The sequence below is a fragment of the Plecotus auritus genome, assembly GCF_963455305.1.
Source record: "Plecotus auritus genome assembly, chromosome: 3".
Classification (NCBI taxonomy): domain Eukaryota; kingdom Metazoa; phylum Chordata; class Mammalia; order Chiroptera; family Vespertilionidae; genus Plecotus; species Plecotus auritus.
The window spans coordinates 158,325,709-158,342,770 of record NC_137772.1 but is presented as its reverse complement, the minus strand read 5'-3'; the positions used below and the strand labels follow the sequence as shown (position 1 = coordinate 158,342,770).

Below are 17,062 nucleotides of genomic sequence, written 5' to 3'. Positions count from 1 at the left end.
ATAAACATTCCACATTTCTCTAATAAAAGACATAAGTGATACTGTACTATGCATAAATTGTATTTTAATGCTGTTTCATAACAGCATTTTAAATTTGCTTTGCATTTTTAATATTGGCAAAATTTACCACTGTTGATTAAAACCTTGTTGTATATGTAACATCATCTTTTGCCCTCTCTTCCTCCCCACCCTTTGTTCTCTGTTTCTCCCTATCAGTGCCAACTTCATACATTTTGTAGCATGGCAATAAAATATAACTTTTACACTGAGGCCGAGTGTGGCTTTTTGGAGGATGTGGAGATGGGAGAATTACCCTCTAGTTTTTGCCATATGAACCATGTCTCCAGGCATGAAAAGTTATCTCTTATGATGTAAGCATGCTTTTAAGGACAAGTGTGAATGTGCTTTTAAGCTTAATTTTTGTCATAACAAATAAGAACTAATTTTTAATCTTTGGAAAAGTCAGAGTTCTTGAAGTACAATCAAACCTTTAGTAACTGGAGTACTTAAAAGAATATGCTAATAATTGAATTTAGTTCAACAAGGGCTAAACAACACATTTTTAAAATATATTTTTTTAAATCTTTACTTATTGTAGAGTATTAGTATACTGTCCCAAAGTTATATGTAAAATATGGTTTAATCTTAGAGGATTTAGGATCTTGTGATGGCTTACTGTTGTCATTCTGGCCTAAATTTCCATGATGAGTTACTCAAGTTGATATTGGAAACTGAGCTGACTGACTATACACTGACCTTAAGCATTCATGAAAAACTGCTTTGTTGAATGAAATCTGGTTGGAGTTCTTATGGATACTTTCCTCTTACTGATGAAAGTAGATTGCAATAAAGCCCCAATAAAAGCTTGGATACCTATTTATAGTTTTACTGTATTTTTCACACATTTCTTGAAACTATGATAAGAGGTTTTATTTCTTTGTCTCATATCACGGCCTCCATTTCAAAGTGAACATATAATGGGTTAAGGTTTATGTTTCATTAAAGTGAAATGAAATTTTAAGTATTTGACAGACTCACTGTTTTAAATGTGTGGTCATCCAAACTAGTAGTTCTCAGCTCTGGGTCTCCAAACCTGTTTTTAGTTACTGAGTGACACTGCAAAGCCCGTTTGGATACACTCAAGATGGAAATCATTTAAACAATGAGGGGAAAGACAAGTCCACAAACGATTGGGTGCTTACTATGTGCCAGACACCACGGAACACATAATTAGTAAAGATGTGGCAGAAACCAAATCTTGGGAAGTGTAGGTATTTGTTCTCAGAAGTTAAGAACTTTGGATTATTTATGTATTTTTTCTTTGAGTTCCTTAGAAGACAATAGCTATTCACATGTTTTTATTTAATGAATGAGCATGAACTAGGTCATATGCTAGTAATGAGTGTTGTCCGGATACACCAAGATTTTGGGTTTGATGCCTGGTCAGGGCACATACAAGAATCAACCAATGAATGCATAAATAAGTGGAACCAATTGATATCCAGTCTCAACAGCCCTCTTCATGATAGGCCTTGGGAATAGTGTAAGCCAGGGTCAGCAAACTTTTTCTATAAAGGATAAGACCATAAATACATTAGTCTTTATGGGTTATATTATACAGTCACAATTACTCAGCTCTGCCATTGTATAACCATTGCATTGCACAGTATAAAAAATGAATGTGTACGCTTGTGTTCTAACCAAGTATGGACACCGAAATATGTTTCATAATTTTAATGTATCACGAAATAATTTTTTTCATCCATTTAAAAATGTAAAAATTATTCTTTACTCTCGTCACACAAAAACAGGTGGTAGGCAGGAGGGATTTGGCTCCCCATAGTTTGTCAATCCCTGGTGTAAACTAACCCGGTAGAATAAATTAAAAATGGAAAATGATAACGAATGCCAAAAATCCAAGAGCTTGCTAATTGTTTAGTTAATCAAAGGGAAAAGTATCAGTAGGTGACAGAAAACGATTTTTTTTTAAAGGGCCAATTTAGAGAAAGTAGAAAACTTTTTGATGAACTGAAATGTTTGGGATTGATCTTGATTTCTACCAAGACATTATTGCGAGTATATGTCAGTCATCTCTAGTAGTGGGGAAAGGGGGACGAGTGAAATGCAAAGCCTCCTGAATAAGCCAGCAGGGCAAAGATAAATGTCTCCGTCAGAGTTCAGAAAGCCTTGTCCTGGACAGTCAACGTCCAGTTGAAAACAGCGCTTTAAAATTCAATAAAAGGAACGTAAGTCTTCCTCTCTAATACTCAGTAAAGTTAAAATAGCAATAACAATCTTAGGTATTTTATGGTAAGGAACCCCCCAAAACAAAGAGGAAGTGATGAGGTTGGTGAATTAGGTTGTTCATTATTAGTGTATAACACTTTAATATGTATAAATATTATACATATTATATGAAACGGCCTCTCCACGTGGTACTTTAAGTCAAATTTTTAAATATTAAATTTAAGAAAAACTTGCCAGCAGAAACTCTGTTACTATGGCAAACCCTGGGGCGCAGCGTCTGTCTCTTGTTCTAGGCGCTTCTACTGCCAATCCGCCCGCCCCCCAACAGTGTCAGACCCGCCCCTTCCTCTTCGCGAGCCGGTGGAGCCGCAGGGGGCGGGGCGGAGCCGGGGCCCCGCCCCCCACTGTGAAGAGCAGGTTTACGTCCCCGCTCCCTTCCCTTCCGCCGCGAGGGGCGCGCAGCTGGAGCGGCACGCCGTCAGAGGCTCCGCCCCCTGCGGCAGAGCGTGTGGCGTCACATCCGGCTCCTCTACCCCTCGGATCCCGGCCGCGAGTTGTGAGGGAGTACCGTGAGTGGCCGCCTCTTCGGAACCATGGTGAGCCTGGCCCCACTGGCCCTGCCCTGCCATTCCCGCCGTGTCCTTCTGCCCCACTGCCCCTCTTATCCTTCCTGCGCCGTCGGCTCCCTGTTTCTGTGCCCCGGAACCGCCGCGCATGGTGCGGGCTGTGGCATGTGGCCTGTGCCCCTTCCGTGGGGGCTAGCGGCTGGGGCGGGCCTCCCGGCCAGCGGCCTGCTCTGACACGGCCTCTCCACAGCCCCAGAACTCCGAGGCCGGGGGCGCACCTCCAGCGGAGAAATTTCTAGTGCCGGGGCGGCTAGACTGGCCCCGCCTTCCTCGGGCGGAGCCGGAGCAGCGGGGAGGGAGCGGTCCCTCCTCGCCCGGCGCTTGGCCCGTTAGCGGCCTACAACCATGCCTGATTTATTCTTAGTTTAAAATCATCTTCAGTCTTGCTGTTTTTGAAATCACACACCGTCTCTTTAGTGTGTGATTTTTATTACTGGAGCATTTGTGCATCCAAAATAAAAGGTCGCCTTCCTTATGTAGCGTTTAGAAGTCCCTCTCGCCTCCCCCTTTAATAAGTGACTGCCTGGATGATGGAGAACTTCCATTTGTTTGAAAAAGTACAATCTTGTAAATTAATTTTTTCTTGTCTACCTACTTGTAAGTCTAATGGAAGACATCTAAGTTTATGTATTAAATATTGGCTTTCGGGTGGGTACTAGACTTAACCCAGGGATCACTTTCTAAATTATATAAATGTCTAACCACTATGCTGGAGACTTGAAACTAATGTAAAATAATACTGAATGTCAACTCTCTATATAAAAGGCTAATATGCTAAGTGCCCTTCCCTTCTTCCAGGTAATGACATCATGTAGCAATGCCAGGCTTCCTCTCCCTACCAACTAGCCTCCTTGCAGTTTCTTCCGCCCAGGAACACTTTAGCCAGGTGGAAACATTTCACACTTTAACCCAATGTCTGTGAAGCGTTTTCTTGTGCCTCATCACATTTGATCCTCACAGAAGTCCTGGAGTAGGTAGATAGGAGACTCAGTGGAATCCTATTTTCTTTTCATTAGCCAGAAAAGGGAGATTTAGAAAGCTTAGAAACTTGGCCTGACTGAAAAGAAGAAATGGTGGACCTTGAAAATGGCTTCAGGTTTTCTCACTGCACAGAATGTAGTCAAACACTGCTGCAGTTAAATATTTTACCTGTTGTTCTCCCTGCGTGATCTACAATAATAATCTGCTTCATGTTGATATTTACTGCTGTGTTGCTGACAATTACCTGAAAGAGAAGTTGGGGTGCTTCCCTGGGCTGGAAAAAGTTTAGCTAAATCAGAAAGCAGGTCTAATTAAGCAAGTTTATTCTATATCAATGAAAGGGTAACTTGATTTGCGCATGCTTGATACATATAAAGCTCTTGCTGGCGCCAATCGCACAGGTGTTTTGATCTGTCATTGTTGATTGTGACTTTGATTGACTCTTATAGAGAAAGGGCGAAGAGCAATATTTAAACATTTCTTCTAATTTCCTTTTAATGTGCACAAATTCGTGCACTGGGCCACTAGTTGAAATATAAAAGATGAAATTAAAAATATTTAAAATGAATATTTGTATTCAAACTGATTTTTGATTTTTCTTTTTAGGCGTCCCTTTCTCTTGCACCTGTCAACATCTTCAAGGCTGGCGCTGATGAAGAGAGAGCAGAGACAGCTCGTCTGGTAAACCTTGTTTTCCTCATTCATTTAAAGATACAGTTGTACTTTTACAATTTTAAGACTAGACTTGATTTTTACCATCTCTTTGATCTTTATTCCAGTCTTCCTTTATTGGTGCCATTGCTATTGGAGACTTGGTAAAGAGCACTTTGGGACCCAAAGGCATGGTGAGAAAAACAGGGAATTTTTATGTTTTGATATTGTTTTAGAGCCCTTAGTGGAAATATACATAGTAAATAACATTTTTTAATCTTTCAACTTTAACTCTTAATTATACAGGTAAGACATGGATATATTCTTTTTACTAAAAATCAAAACAGTAGTCATATGGCTGAAATCCCATTCGTTCCTACCCCCCCATCCCAACCGCTATTACCACTAGGATGTAAATCTTCCCAGTATTTTTGTTCATTTATGTAAATATATGTGTATCTTATGTGTATTTTTTAGACTTGCAAGGTAATACTTTGTTTTATCGTAGGTATTATTTATATGTAGTTTTTCTGCAGCTTGTTTTGTTAAAATTCTGCCTCTTTAAGTGTCAAATGGTATTTGGCATGTTGATTAGTTTATAGTTTACATTTTTTATTGTATTGAGTGATAGTTTGTTTCCATTGTTTTGGCTATTACAATGCTGAAATAACCTTGTTCCTATCTCCCTTGTTCTTCTAGTGTTTTTAGGGGTAGAGACCAAGGTTTGCTTGTGGGGTGTATGCATTGAAAAAATTTGAATCGATACTGCCAAATAGCCATCCAGGATATTTACCCATTATCAGTATATGAGGGTATTGATTGAGCCATGCAGTGTTCAAGATGTAATTAGATCTTAACTTGAGCCAAATATGTTCCTTTTAGGACAAAATTCTTTTAAGCAGTGGACGAGAAGCCTCTCTTATGGTGACCAATGATGGTGCAACTATTCTAAAAAACATTGGTGTTGATAATCCAGCAGCTAAAGTTTTAGTTGGTGAGTCTGAAGATGATTCTGATTTGTTAACATTTCGAACAAAATTTTTATTTGTTTTAGAGAAACATCAATTTGTTGTTCCACTTACTGTTGCATTAATCCTTGTATGTGCACTGACCGTGGATTGAACCTGCAGCCTTGCTTTATAGGGATGATGCTCTAACCAACTGAGTTACCTGGCCAGGGCTTGAAATAAATTTTAAATAGCCTATGTTGACTAACTACTTTCAATGAACTGTTGTCCACTTTCTAATTATTGTCATTATTAAAATAAAAGCTTCTGGAGTGCCATTATTGATAGTAAAAGTATTGCATTTCAGACTGAAAAGTTGCAAAGAATTTATCAGGTAAGGAGACATGGTTAAGTGAGACTTGGATTGGTAGTGGGTATTTTTGGAGGATTAGCTAAGCTACAGAGAAGTAATTTAAAGGCAGAATCAAATATAAGTGAGTTAATAAATTTTTTTTCTAGATATGTCACGGGTTCAGGATGATGAAGTTGGTGATGGCACTACCTCTGTTACTGTTTTAGCAGCAGAATTACTAAGGGTAAGACTATCTGAGCAACTTTAATGTCATTAACTTTTTTTGCTTCTGTGGTTTTGAATGTCAGAAATAAGACCTTACATCCTACATTTTTACTGTTGACAAGTATTTTTCACTGTTTATTAATAGGAAGCAGAATCTTTAATTGCAAAAAAGATTCATCCTCAGACCATCATTGCGGGTTGGAGAGAAGCCACAAAGGCAGCAAGACAGGCTTTGTTGAATTCTGCAGTTGATCATGGGTTGGTATACCAAAATATTACTGTTTTAAACATTCGACATTCTGTCCAAAGTATGCTCCATGCACGAAGTCTAGAGAACAAGAAAAGCATACACAAACATGATCCTGCTGCTTCATCCTGCCCAAGCCAAAAACCCCACATTTACCCTCCAGAGATGGCCACTAAAGTTAAAGTTTGGGTTTTTATTTTTTGCCTAATCATAAGTAAAACAAATAATAGCATTGCGTAGAGGGGTATTAGTATTAGCCTCTTTAGCACAGTTGAATAACAACCAGATTTGTGGGTATCAGTATTCTACACAACATTTTTAATCGAGGTATGCATTTGATTATATCACTACAGTATAATTTACCTATCTGTAGTTAGAGTTTAGGGGTGGATACCAAGGTTTGCTTGGGTGTGTGCATTGGAAAAATTTGAATGGATACTGCCAAATAGCCATCCAGGATATTTACCCACTAGCAGTATAAGAGGTTATTGATTGACCCACGCAGTGTTAACTTTCATGTTGTGACAAACTTGTTACCAAGAAAATATTCCAAGAAGTATTGCTGGGTTCAAAGATAATGTGTGTTGTTGTTTCTTTTTTCTTTTTTTAAATAAGTTCTTTTTTTAAATAACTTCAGAGAGGAGGGGTGAGGGAGAGAGATAGAAACAATGATGAGAGAGAATCATCGATTGACTGTCTCCTTCACACCCCCTACTGGGGATTGAGCCTGAAACTAGGGCATGTGTCCTGACCAGGAGTTGAACTGTGACCTGGTTCATGGGTCGATGTTCAACCACTGAGCAACATCAGCCAGGCAAATGTGCGTGTTTTAATTTACAAGTAATCGTCCAGAAAAAAATTTATTTACATTTCCACTGCCTGTATAACAGCGCCTGTTTTTCCATGTTTGGTATGCTTTTGTGTGGCTGTTTCTTTTTTAGTATTTTCCAGTTTAGTGGGGAAAATGGTGTTCTTTAATTTGCATTTCTTGCTTATTGGTGTGGTTTAATTCTTACCACGTTAGCCCTGACTGGTTGGGATGAAATTGACAGGCATGTATCTATCTGCATAAATTTTGCAAAGTAAATTAGGGTTGATATCTCTGAAGAAGCATTTAAGAATGAAGAAGCAACTTAAGCATTTCATTTGAGAAAAGTCATGAGTTTTTTTGTTTGGTGGTTTTGTAGTTCTGATGAAGATAAATTCCGCCAAGATTTAATGAACATTGCAGGAACAACGTTATCCTCAAAACTTCTTACTCATCACAAAGATCACTTTACTAAGTTAGCTGTAGAAGCTGTTCTCAGATTGAAAGGCTCTGGTAATCTGGAGGCAATTCATGTCATCAAGAAGCTAGGAGGAAGTCTGGTGGATTCCTATTTAGATGAAGGTATGTATGTATATATGTTAAATGGGGGAAAAGAAGCTCTGATGGGAGGTTGAAGGCTAAATACTGTGAATCCTCTTTAGCTAGTCCAGGACGAGTGACTGTACAAAGCCAGAAAACCTGTTTTAAGGACAAAAATTATATTGCAACCATTTTTGTCATTTCAATTCATTCGTTAAATTGACAGTGTCCTTCATCTCACACCATGTCAGCATTTCTTCGATAATATCCAGATTTTACTTTATACCAGGAAGATTTTCAGTCTCTAGTAAAGAGAAATTACAGTTTTACTAAGTCAGCTGTTTTCAAATGGTGCATTTTCCAGGACTACATGGGTTCTTAGGAAGGGTCTGGGTTAATAAGTCAAATAATTTTTTAGTTGGCAGGTGTTGAGGATATAGTTCTTGGTGTTCTCAGAGTGATAAATGAGTCTTAGCAAGTACTATTTCCCTATACTGGTGTATTTTGTTCATAAAGTAGGAATTTTCCAAGTACCTTTACCATTGTGTTTACTTCATAAGCTGGCCTGTAGAAAGTGGAGTAGGCATTATCTTTTATAGAGAAGGAAAAAGGGAGTAAGTTGTGCTTTCCAATTTCTGCTTTACCAGTGATTTAGCTTCCAGGTATTGCTGCATGTTATTTTTATCTACCAAAGGGAGTAATAATTATGAAAATATTCTTGGTTTAATTTATGTGCAAGGCCTCTATCATTTCTAATAGGGACTGATGGTAGGGAAAGATAAAACAAAGATAGCTACCATTCTTTGAATGTCTGCTCTGTGCCAGGCATTCTAATAGGAATTTTACTTAAAATCTCATTCCTTATGATAGTGAGAATTAGGTTCAGCTTAATAGAGCAGAAAACTCAAGGTGATAATGGATTAATAAGATAAAAGTTACATATACATCTGAAAGAAGCCTGAAGAGAGAGGCCGTGTTCTTAGGATAGTTCTAAATCAACAGGGTCCTATGCTGTTAACTAATAATCTATGCCATTGGTTATATTCCCGTTTTACAGATGAGTAACTAAAGTTGAATAAGTTGCCTAAGGTTGCATACATAGCCTATATGCAGCAGGGGTGTGATTGGGGACAGGTTTGTCAGACTCCATTGTGGCTTTTTCATTTTATCACCAGCCTCAGTTCTTTATGTATCTCAGTAATTTCTAGCAGTATGTTGTGTATCTAAATATTCACAACTTGTTTTCTTTTGTGTTCGTTTTAAGCTAATAATAGTGGACTTGATACTTTTACATTGCAACCCACATTCCTGTGTATGTAGTATACTGTATATCTGATAAAAGTTTCAAAATACTGTGTTTACTAGGACTCTTAGTACTTGTGCCATACTCTAAAATTTTTCCATTTCATATAGTGTTTTTTAAATGACCTACTAAATTGATTTTTGTGATCAATGTTCTAGTGTGGAATGCTTTATAGGGTCTAGGAGCTTAGACTTAGTTTAAGTATTAAAGTCTTAAATTAGACTTAAATGCATTCTTTGAAAGCAATTTGGTAAAGCAGACAACTTTGTAAGTGTTATTAACCTTGAAGTATTTTACTATCCTTATAGGCTTTCTGTTGGATAAAAAAATTGGAGTAAATCAACCAAAGCGAATTGAAAATGCTAAAATTCTTATTGCAAATACTGGTATGGATACAGACAAAATAAAGGTATGTTTACATTTCTTGAAACTAGTTCCTAGCTGCTATAAACTCAGGCTGGGAATCCATTGTACCATAAAGGTTAGACTATATATGAATATATGCACATGTACACTTTTTGGTGTGTTTACATAAAAATGTATATGTGTGCTATGGGACTCTGAAGAGTAATGAAAGTGATGCTATTTTTCTGCTTTCCTCTTAGATATTTGGTTCCCGTGTAAGAGTTGATTCTACAGCAAAGGTAGCTGAAATAGAACAAGCAGAAAAGGAAAAAATGAAGGAGAAAGTTGAACGTATTCTTAAGCATGGGATAAATTGCTTTATTAACAGGTCTGTGCATTCTTGTGCCAACAATATTTATAACGATCTAAGGAAGGATTTTTTTTTCTAAAAAGGCTTATGGAAGTACTTTATATGGAATTAATGATTTATTTAGGAACTGCTTTTTTCCCCCAGATAGAAATATAATTATACACAAGGCATTTGCATTACAAAGATTTTAGTGATATTTACTGATTATACTTTACTAAGCCTTTTTATGTTAACAGTAACAAAAACAATTTTCTGATTTGGCAGATATGCTATAATTTTGGCTATAGTATACATGTATTTGGAGGAGAGAGTTTTGTATTAAATGATGGGAGTTTGAAGTAGCTAAAAGCATAGAGATAAAACAATGAAGAGATGAAAATATTAAGAATTTTTAGGACTTTTTTTTAAAAAACATTTTTATTGATTTCAGAGAGGAAGGGAGAGGGAGAAAGAGAGAGAAACAACAATGATGAGAGAGAATCATTGATTGGCTGACTCCTGCACGACCCCTACTGGGGATAGAGCCAGCGACCCGCGCATATACTCTTGACTGGAATCGTAGAATCTGGGACCCTTCAGTCTGCAGGCCAACGCTCTATCCACCGCGCCAAACCAGCTAGGGCAGGGCTTTTAATTTGTATGAAAAAATATATGTAAACCTTTTTCATGTATTCTTAATTGTCAGTAATGAAGGCTTTTATGGATTGTTTTGAATGGAGAAAATACCAAGAGGAACATCACATTTCAGTGAAATGGCTGCAGTTAACTTTGGGAGATAATGTTTAATGAAAAATAATTGTTTAGGCTAAATGTTTGTGGGCTTTTTAAAAGTAAGTTTCTCAACTATGTAATCTGTGAATCTGATAAGACATTTTGCCTAGCAGTGTATTATACTAATTATAATTTGGCTTTTTTAAAAAAACTTACAAACTTTTAAACATATGTTCTTTTTATTCCTGTTGTAAAAGTAACATATGCTCATTTTGGAAAACAGGAAAGTATAAAGAAGTAACAATCAAGGGTCTTACTCAGAAAGTCTTTCCTTTACAAAAGTTAACTTTTGTGTGTGTGTCTGTATATGTGGCAGTCTAATTTCATAAGCTGTAAATTTGTAACTCACTTTTGAAATCTATATATTTTTACCTAAAATTACAGACTTTCTATAATTTGTAAATTGTGATTCATACAAGCACTCTTCTAGTGGACATTGGATCTCTGGCAAATTTTGTTATTCTATGTAAAAATTATTACAAATATCTTCATTACATGTTTTAATACCAAATTTTCTTGTTGTAGATTCTTAGGAGTGGAATTAAATCATGTGAATATTGACATGGTTTTGTTGCATTACTGTTAAATTGCTTTTCAGTTGATACTACCAATAGCAATAGAGTGGAACCTCAGTTCTTAAACTTAATTCATTCTGGAAGGCTGTTTGGAAAGTGATTTGTTCAAAGACGGAGTAATTTTTTCCCATTAGAAATAATGTAAATTGAATTAATCTTTAGTTCCAGACTCCCAAATGATTCCTTTTTAACCTTTGTTTTATATAGTACATGTCTAATGTATTGTTTAATCCTATATAATAAAAGGCTAACATGCAAATCAACTGAACAGCTGAACAATGGGTCGCTATGATGCTCACTGACGCCCAGGGAGCAGATGCTCAATGCAGGAGCTGCCCCCTGGTGGTCAGTGTGCTCCCACAGGGGGAGCGCCACTCAGCCAGAAGCTGGGCTCACAGCTGGTGAGCACAGTAGCGTGGTGGGAGCTCATGTACTGCAAGCTGAGGGACACCCCCCCGCCCCAGGGCACAAATTTCATGCACTGGGCCTCTAGTATATAAATAATCACTTTTTTAGAAATATATTTTTATTGATTTCAGAGAGGAAGGAAGAGGAAGAGAGAGATAGAAACATCAATGATGAGAGAGAATCATTGATTGGCTGCCTCCTGCACGCCCCCCCGCTGGGGATCGAGCCCACAACCCGGGCATGTGCCCTTGACTGGACTCGAACCTGGGACCCTTCAGTCCACAGGCCAACGCTCTATCCACCGAGCCAAACTGGCTAAGGCAAATAATCACTTTTTTAAAAAAATTTAAGCATCTGCTACTAGCCTTACATGAATCACTTTTTGCACTCATTCCAGGAGTTTCAGGAAGTCAGTATGAGGCATCTTCACTTTTTCATATATGGCTGCCTCTGAAATGCTGTCACTGGCTAACTGCTATCCAAATCAACAGTTTTTCTACCACTTCAGTTGCCTGTCATCGTTTTTTTCCGCACCCGTAGCAACATTAGCACTCTTGATGGCCTCTTTATGTTTTAAAATTGTGCTAATCATAGACTGACCCAGCATCAAAAGCATTCTCTCCTTTATTGCTTGAGACCTTTTTTGTCATGCTGAAAAGGTGGTCAGGTCAAAGTTTGGTTCCTCAACAAGAAGTTTGGCTTGACAACTTAACACATTTTTTCTCTGAACAACTTAGTCCAGAATCAAATTGTTCAAGATGGGAGTCGGTCAAGAACTGAGGCTTGACTGTGTAAAGGAACACCTGTTTTTAATACTAGCATGGATGTATTACAATTTATAAATTATTGCATAGCTGAGAAATGGTATCTTCTAATTAGTATTTCTTTGATTTCTGTTGTGAAAAATTTTCCGTTTTTGTTTAGTCTAATGTATTTTATCTTAGGAAGTAACAATGTACTTATGTATTTTATTTATAGGCAATTAATTTATAATTATCCTGAACAGCTCTTTGGTGCTGCTGGTGTTATGGCTATTGAACATGCAGATTTTGCAGGTGTAGAACGCCTGGCTCTTGTCACAGGTATGGGGAAAAGTCATTAATTCTTACAAACATAATAATCATTCTTGGATTTATTGAGTTTTAGTACGTTGACTCAAACAACACAGGGCAGGTTAGGGGAGCCAACTACCAACCATGGGCAGTCAAAAATCTCATACAACTTGAGTTCGCAAAAACATAATAGTTAGCCCTTCACACCCAACTGCAATGGAAAAAGTTGACCCTTGAATAACGGGTTTGAACTGCACGTACCCAGTTTTTTAAGTCCACTCATAAGTGGACCCACGCAGTTCAAACCCTGTTGTTCAAGGGTCAACTATATATGTAACTCATTGCTGAGAGTACAAAGAAATCCCTTTTTAAGGAGTTTGGAATATAAACTGTTATTCTGAAATCTGATTTAAACTTTTTGGATATCTTTAGTTACATTATTTATTTGTTTATTCATTTATTTTAAAATTATTATTGAAAGTTTTACATATGTCTCCTTTTCCCCCCATTGACCTTTACCCACCTGCTCCCACCCCCATTATTATTTTTAAAATATTTTTATTGACTTCAGAGAGGAAAGGAGGGGGGGAGAGAGAGAGAAACATTAATGAGGAGAGAGAATCATTGATCTGCTGCCTCCTGCACCCCCCCCCCCCCCACCCCCCCCCCACTGGGGATTGAGCCCGTAACCTGGGCATGTGCCCTGATCGACTGGGAATCGAACCATGACCTGGTTCATGGGTCGACGCTCAACCACTGAGCCGCACTGGTCAACACATTATATTTAACACTAGAGGCCCGATGCACGAAATTTGTGCAAGAGTAGTCCTTCCTTGCCCCGGCTGCCAGCACCGGCCTCCCTCTGGCACCTGGGACCCAGGCTTCCCTCACAGCCCCAGCTTCGTCCAGAAGGTCGTCCAGTCTAATTAGCATATTATGCTTTTATTATTATAGATATTAAATTACATGTCAGGCTTACTCTTGGTATAGATTTCTTTTTGTTGTGTTTTAAAGATTCATACTACATTATTTCTCAAACTCACAGGACCACTGTTCTAAACATAAAGTCTATATATAAGCTGGAGCTTAAAGGATATGTCTTATCTAGTTTATTCACTTACTAATTTCTAGTGCTAAGTGAGTAGTTTAATACTTTATGCCCTGCATGGTAGTATAATTATGATAGAATATTTACTGAACACTTAACAATATACCAGAGAGTGGGTCAAGAATTTAAACATTGTTTTTATTTTTTTAAAAAAAACATTTCTAAAAGCAATAAATGTTGAAATAAGTGTGAAACATTTCGGCAATGTATGATGAAAAGTTAGTATACTCCAACACCAGGTATGAGTGATATCCCAGTTGTGTGAAATAGAAATTGTGTTTACAGATAAGCTTAAGTATTAAAAACCTCTATTTTAATTTTCATGTTTTTGTAAATGAATGAATAGTTTGGAAAGTTGGTTTGGGATCTGGCAATGAGAATTGAGGAGATTGGGGTTTGGGAAGTAAAGCCACCGGGAATGTTGAATTCCGTTTGGAACTGCCATGAGTATTAGAAATAATTAAAGGATACTAATTAATGTAGAGTAGAATTAGTCTCATCTCAGAATTCTTCAGCCATTTTTTTTCCCTCTTTTTTGTTATTTTGTTTCTTCAGCCATTTTGAATAATCTGGGAAGCATAATCTTCTGACCTAAAAAGAAGCATTTTTCTTTTATTAATTGCTTTGAAGTGGGTTTACCTGTTCTAATTAAAGTTCTTTAAAAGCCATTGCACATGTGATGCTTAAGGTGATTAAACTTGAGGTGCTCTTGTTTATGTAATTCCTTCTTTATTGCAAAAAATTAAAGACGTAAATGTGAATGACAGCATATTTATGGGATAAGTTGATATCATAAGTTGATCCTATACATGAAATTGAGGCATATACCCAGAAAAAAATTTGCTGCACTAAGCACACCAACTGAATTTGACCCCAAGGGTGGCTCCCATTCTATTGGCTTGTATGTTGTCAAGGTGTGTGAAATTGGTTCTTGCAAATATCAAGAAATACCTTGTAAGCAGATGTAGATGAGTGAGTGTAGGATAAGTGAAAATTCTCAAAAGTCAAATTAGTCTCATTTTTGGGATATGATGTCCCAAACATATCTATTGGGTCTCAAGTCTAGAAAGCGAAGTTTATTTTGCTGACACCTCAATTAAGTTTGCTCTTGGAAATTATATATTTCCCTCTTTTCTAGGCATTACAGGGGCTCTCTGACATTTCAGTTATTGTGATAATTAGCAGATATCAAGTGCTCACTATTTAAGCTGGTTCTAAAATTTGTACATCTGTTGTCATAATACTGTTGACATAATAGGACTAGTCAAATATTCTCATTTTTGTTTTGAGAAATTGGGTCATAGGAGTACTGGTCTTCTAGACCAGATTCAGAAGAGAATCTGTATTTAAATTCTGACTTAAAGCTAAATGTTAAAGTTTCAGTTTAACCTTTCAGGTTGTGGGTTGTAGTATACAGTATGTGTATATAGGTCTGAGGCCAGACTGCTTGGACTTGAATCCTAGCTTTACCTTATTTGTTCAAGCTGTGTAACCTTGGATAAGAAACTAAATATCTCTTTGCCTTAATTTTATCATTTCTAAATGATAATGGAACTTACCTCATTAGGTTTGTTACAAAGACTAATAAACCAGTTCATTTGAGGTGCTTCAAACAGTGGTTGGCAATTTTTAAAAATGTTATCTGTCCATTACTGCTTGTTAAAAAACAAGTTTTAAGCCTGTTGTGTATTTATGTTCGTAGGTGGTGAAATTGCCTCTACCTTTGACCACCCAGAACTTGTAAAACTTGGAAGTTGCAAGCTTATTGAGGAAGTCATGATTGGAGAAGACACACTCATTCACTTTTCTGGGGTAGCCCTTGGTGAGTGATCATGTAGATCCTGGTTTAGGTTCCTAAATCTTTGCTAGACTCTGTTGAAATGAAAAAAAAAAAACCACACAAGTTACATAGTTACTAGAATATGATGTGTCTTAATTCTTGTGAAGTATGGTGTATGTTAATTTTAATCTCCTTTGAGGTCAGCCTTATATTATCTTTGGGAACAGTGCATTTTCAACATACTTGTTTTTTAGATAATTTAGAACAAGGGTTGCTGGTAGAGAATGTGTAACAGTGGAAGACATATCAGCTTTCAAAACAAAGTAATATAACCAACACATAAATGATAGAAGGCAAATTTTTATGTTTTATAATTAAATGCTCATTGTGACATTTTTTAACATTAGGTGAGGCTTGCACTATTGTTCTTCGTGGTGCCACTCAACAAATTTTAGATGAAGCAGAAAGATCTTTGCATGATGCTCTTTGTGTTCTTGCACAAACTGTGAAGGATTCTAGAACAGTTTATGGAGGAGGTAAAACATTTTATTTCTTTTCTTAAAGTATAGTATAAATTGTAAGTGGTTTTTAATGGTTCTTATAGAAACTATATATTGCCTTTGCACTTAATTTTCAAATGCGTGATATATCTAAGGGAAGTCAGTAATTTAGTGTCTTTGAGACAACTAAGCATATGGTGTTTTATTGAATTTTTAACCCACAGGCTGTTCAGAGATGCTGATGGCTCATGCTGTGTCACAGCTTGCCAATAAAACACCAGGTAAAGAAGCTGTTGCAATGGAGTCTTATGCTAAAGCACTGAGAATGGTAAGTTAAGAACAAGAGATCTGAACTTAAATTTTGTTGATTTTGATGGTTTTTAATATCTATATATATAAAAGGCTAAGCGACCATCCGATTGGTAGCTATGACATGCAATGACCACCAGCGGGCAGATGCTCAACACAGGAGCTGCCAAGCTGCGGTGACTTGGCAGCTGCGGTTCTTGGGTGATGCACCCCAGAACCAGAGGGGAGGGAGCCCAATTCTGGGGTGCGTCCCCTGAGAACCACCCTGGCAACCCAGGACCCCTCAGGGGATGTCGGAGAGCTGGTTTCAGCCCGATCCCCGTAGGCCAGGCCAAGGGACCCCACCTGCCCGAGGGACCCCACTTACTCCACAGTCGCCCTTTGAGGTGTGGCTGGCCAGGGAGGGACCACGGGAGGTTGACTCCAGGGCACGTCCGGTCTGTTTCGCCCAGTCACGTCCCACCCATCACTTTTTTTTTTTTTTTTTTTTTAATATATTTTATTGATTTTAGGAGGAAAGAAAGAGAAACATCAACGATGAGAGAGAATCATTGATCGGCTGCCTCCTGCACATTCCCCACTGGGGATAAAGCCCACAACCCAGGCATGTGCCCTTGGCTGGAATCGAACCTGGGACCCCTCAGTCCACAGGCTGACGCTCTATCCACTGAGCCAAACCAGCTAGGGCCCGCTGGTCACTTTCTAAGTAATTTCCTTTCCACACCTATAAAGTGTGCACAAAAATGTGCAATGAGGCACTAGTATTTTTATAACTTGGACACAAAATGCTTATTTTCTTGCCTTTAAGAAAAAGAACTGGTTCACACTACTTTTACATTTGATTCTGGCCCTGGCTGGTGTGTTCAGTGGTTAGAACATCAGCCTGCACATGGTCAGGGCTTGTGCTAGAGGCAGCC

General features: G+C 37.8%; 1 protein-coding gene across 2 annotated transcripts in view; it reads left to right on the top strand.

Moving 5' to 3' along the window:
* Positions 1 to 17,062, top strand: part of CCT2 (chaperonin containing TCP1 subunit 2) — a 30,313-nt gene that overhangs the window by 4,531 nt on the left and 8,720 nt on the right. The window contains exons 3-16 of one of the 2 annotated variants that reach the window (XM_080662865.1): positions 217 to 371; positions 2,541 to 2,843; positions 4,461 to 4,535; positions 4,634 to 4,699; positions 5,388 to 5,499; positions 5,972 to 6,048; positions 6,175 to 6,287; positions 7,464 to 7,666; positions 9,236 to 9,336; positions 9,533 to 9,660; positions 12,375 to 12,478; positions 15,259 to 15,378; positions 15,744 to 15,872; positions 16,061 to 16,164. In XM_080662865.1, coding sequence (XP_080518991.1) covers positions 2,841 to 2,843; positions 4,461 to 4,535; positions 4,634 to 4,699; positions 5,388 to 5,499; positions 5,972 to 6,048; positions 6,175 to 6,287; positions 7,464 to 7,666; positions 9,236 to 9,336; positions 9,533 to 9,660; positions 12,375 to 12,478; positions 15,259 to 15,378; positions 15,744 to 15,872; positions 16,061 to 16,164 — 1,335 coding nt within the window. In that variant the 5' untranslated portion in view covers positions 217 to 371; positions 2,541 to 2,840. The remainder of the gene's footprint in view (positions 1 to 216; positions 372 to 2,540; positions 2,844 to 4,460; positions 4,536 to 4,633; positions 4,700 to 5,387; positions 5,500 to 5,971; positions 6,049 to 6,174; positions 6,288 to 7,463; positions 7,667 to 9,235; positions 9,337 to 9,532; positions 9,661 to 12,374; positions 12,479 to 15,258; positions 15,379 to 15,743; positions 15,873 to 16,060; positions 16,165 to 17,062) is intronic. The other variant, XM_080662864.1, reaches the window with a different exon arrangement.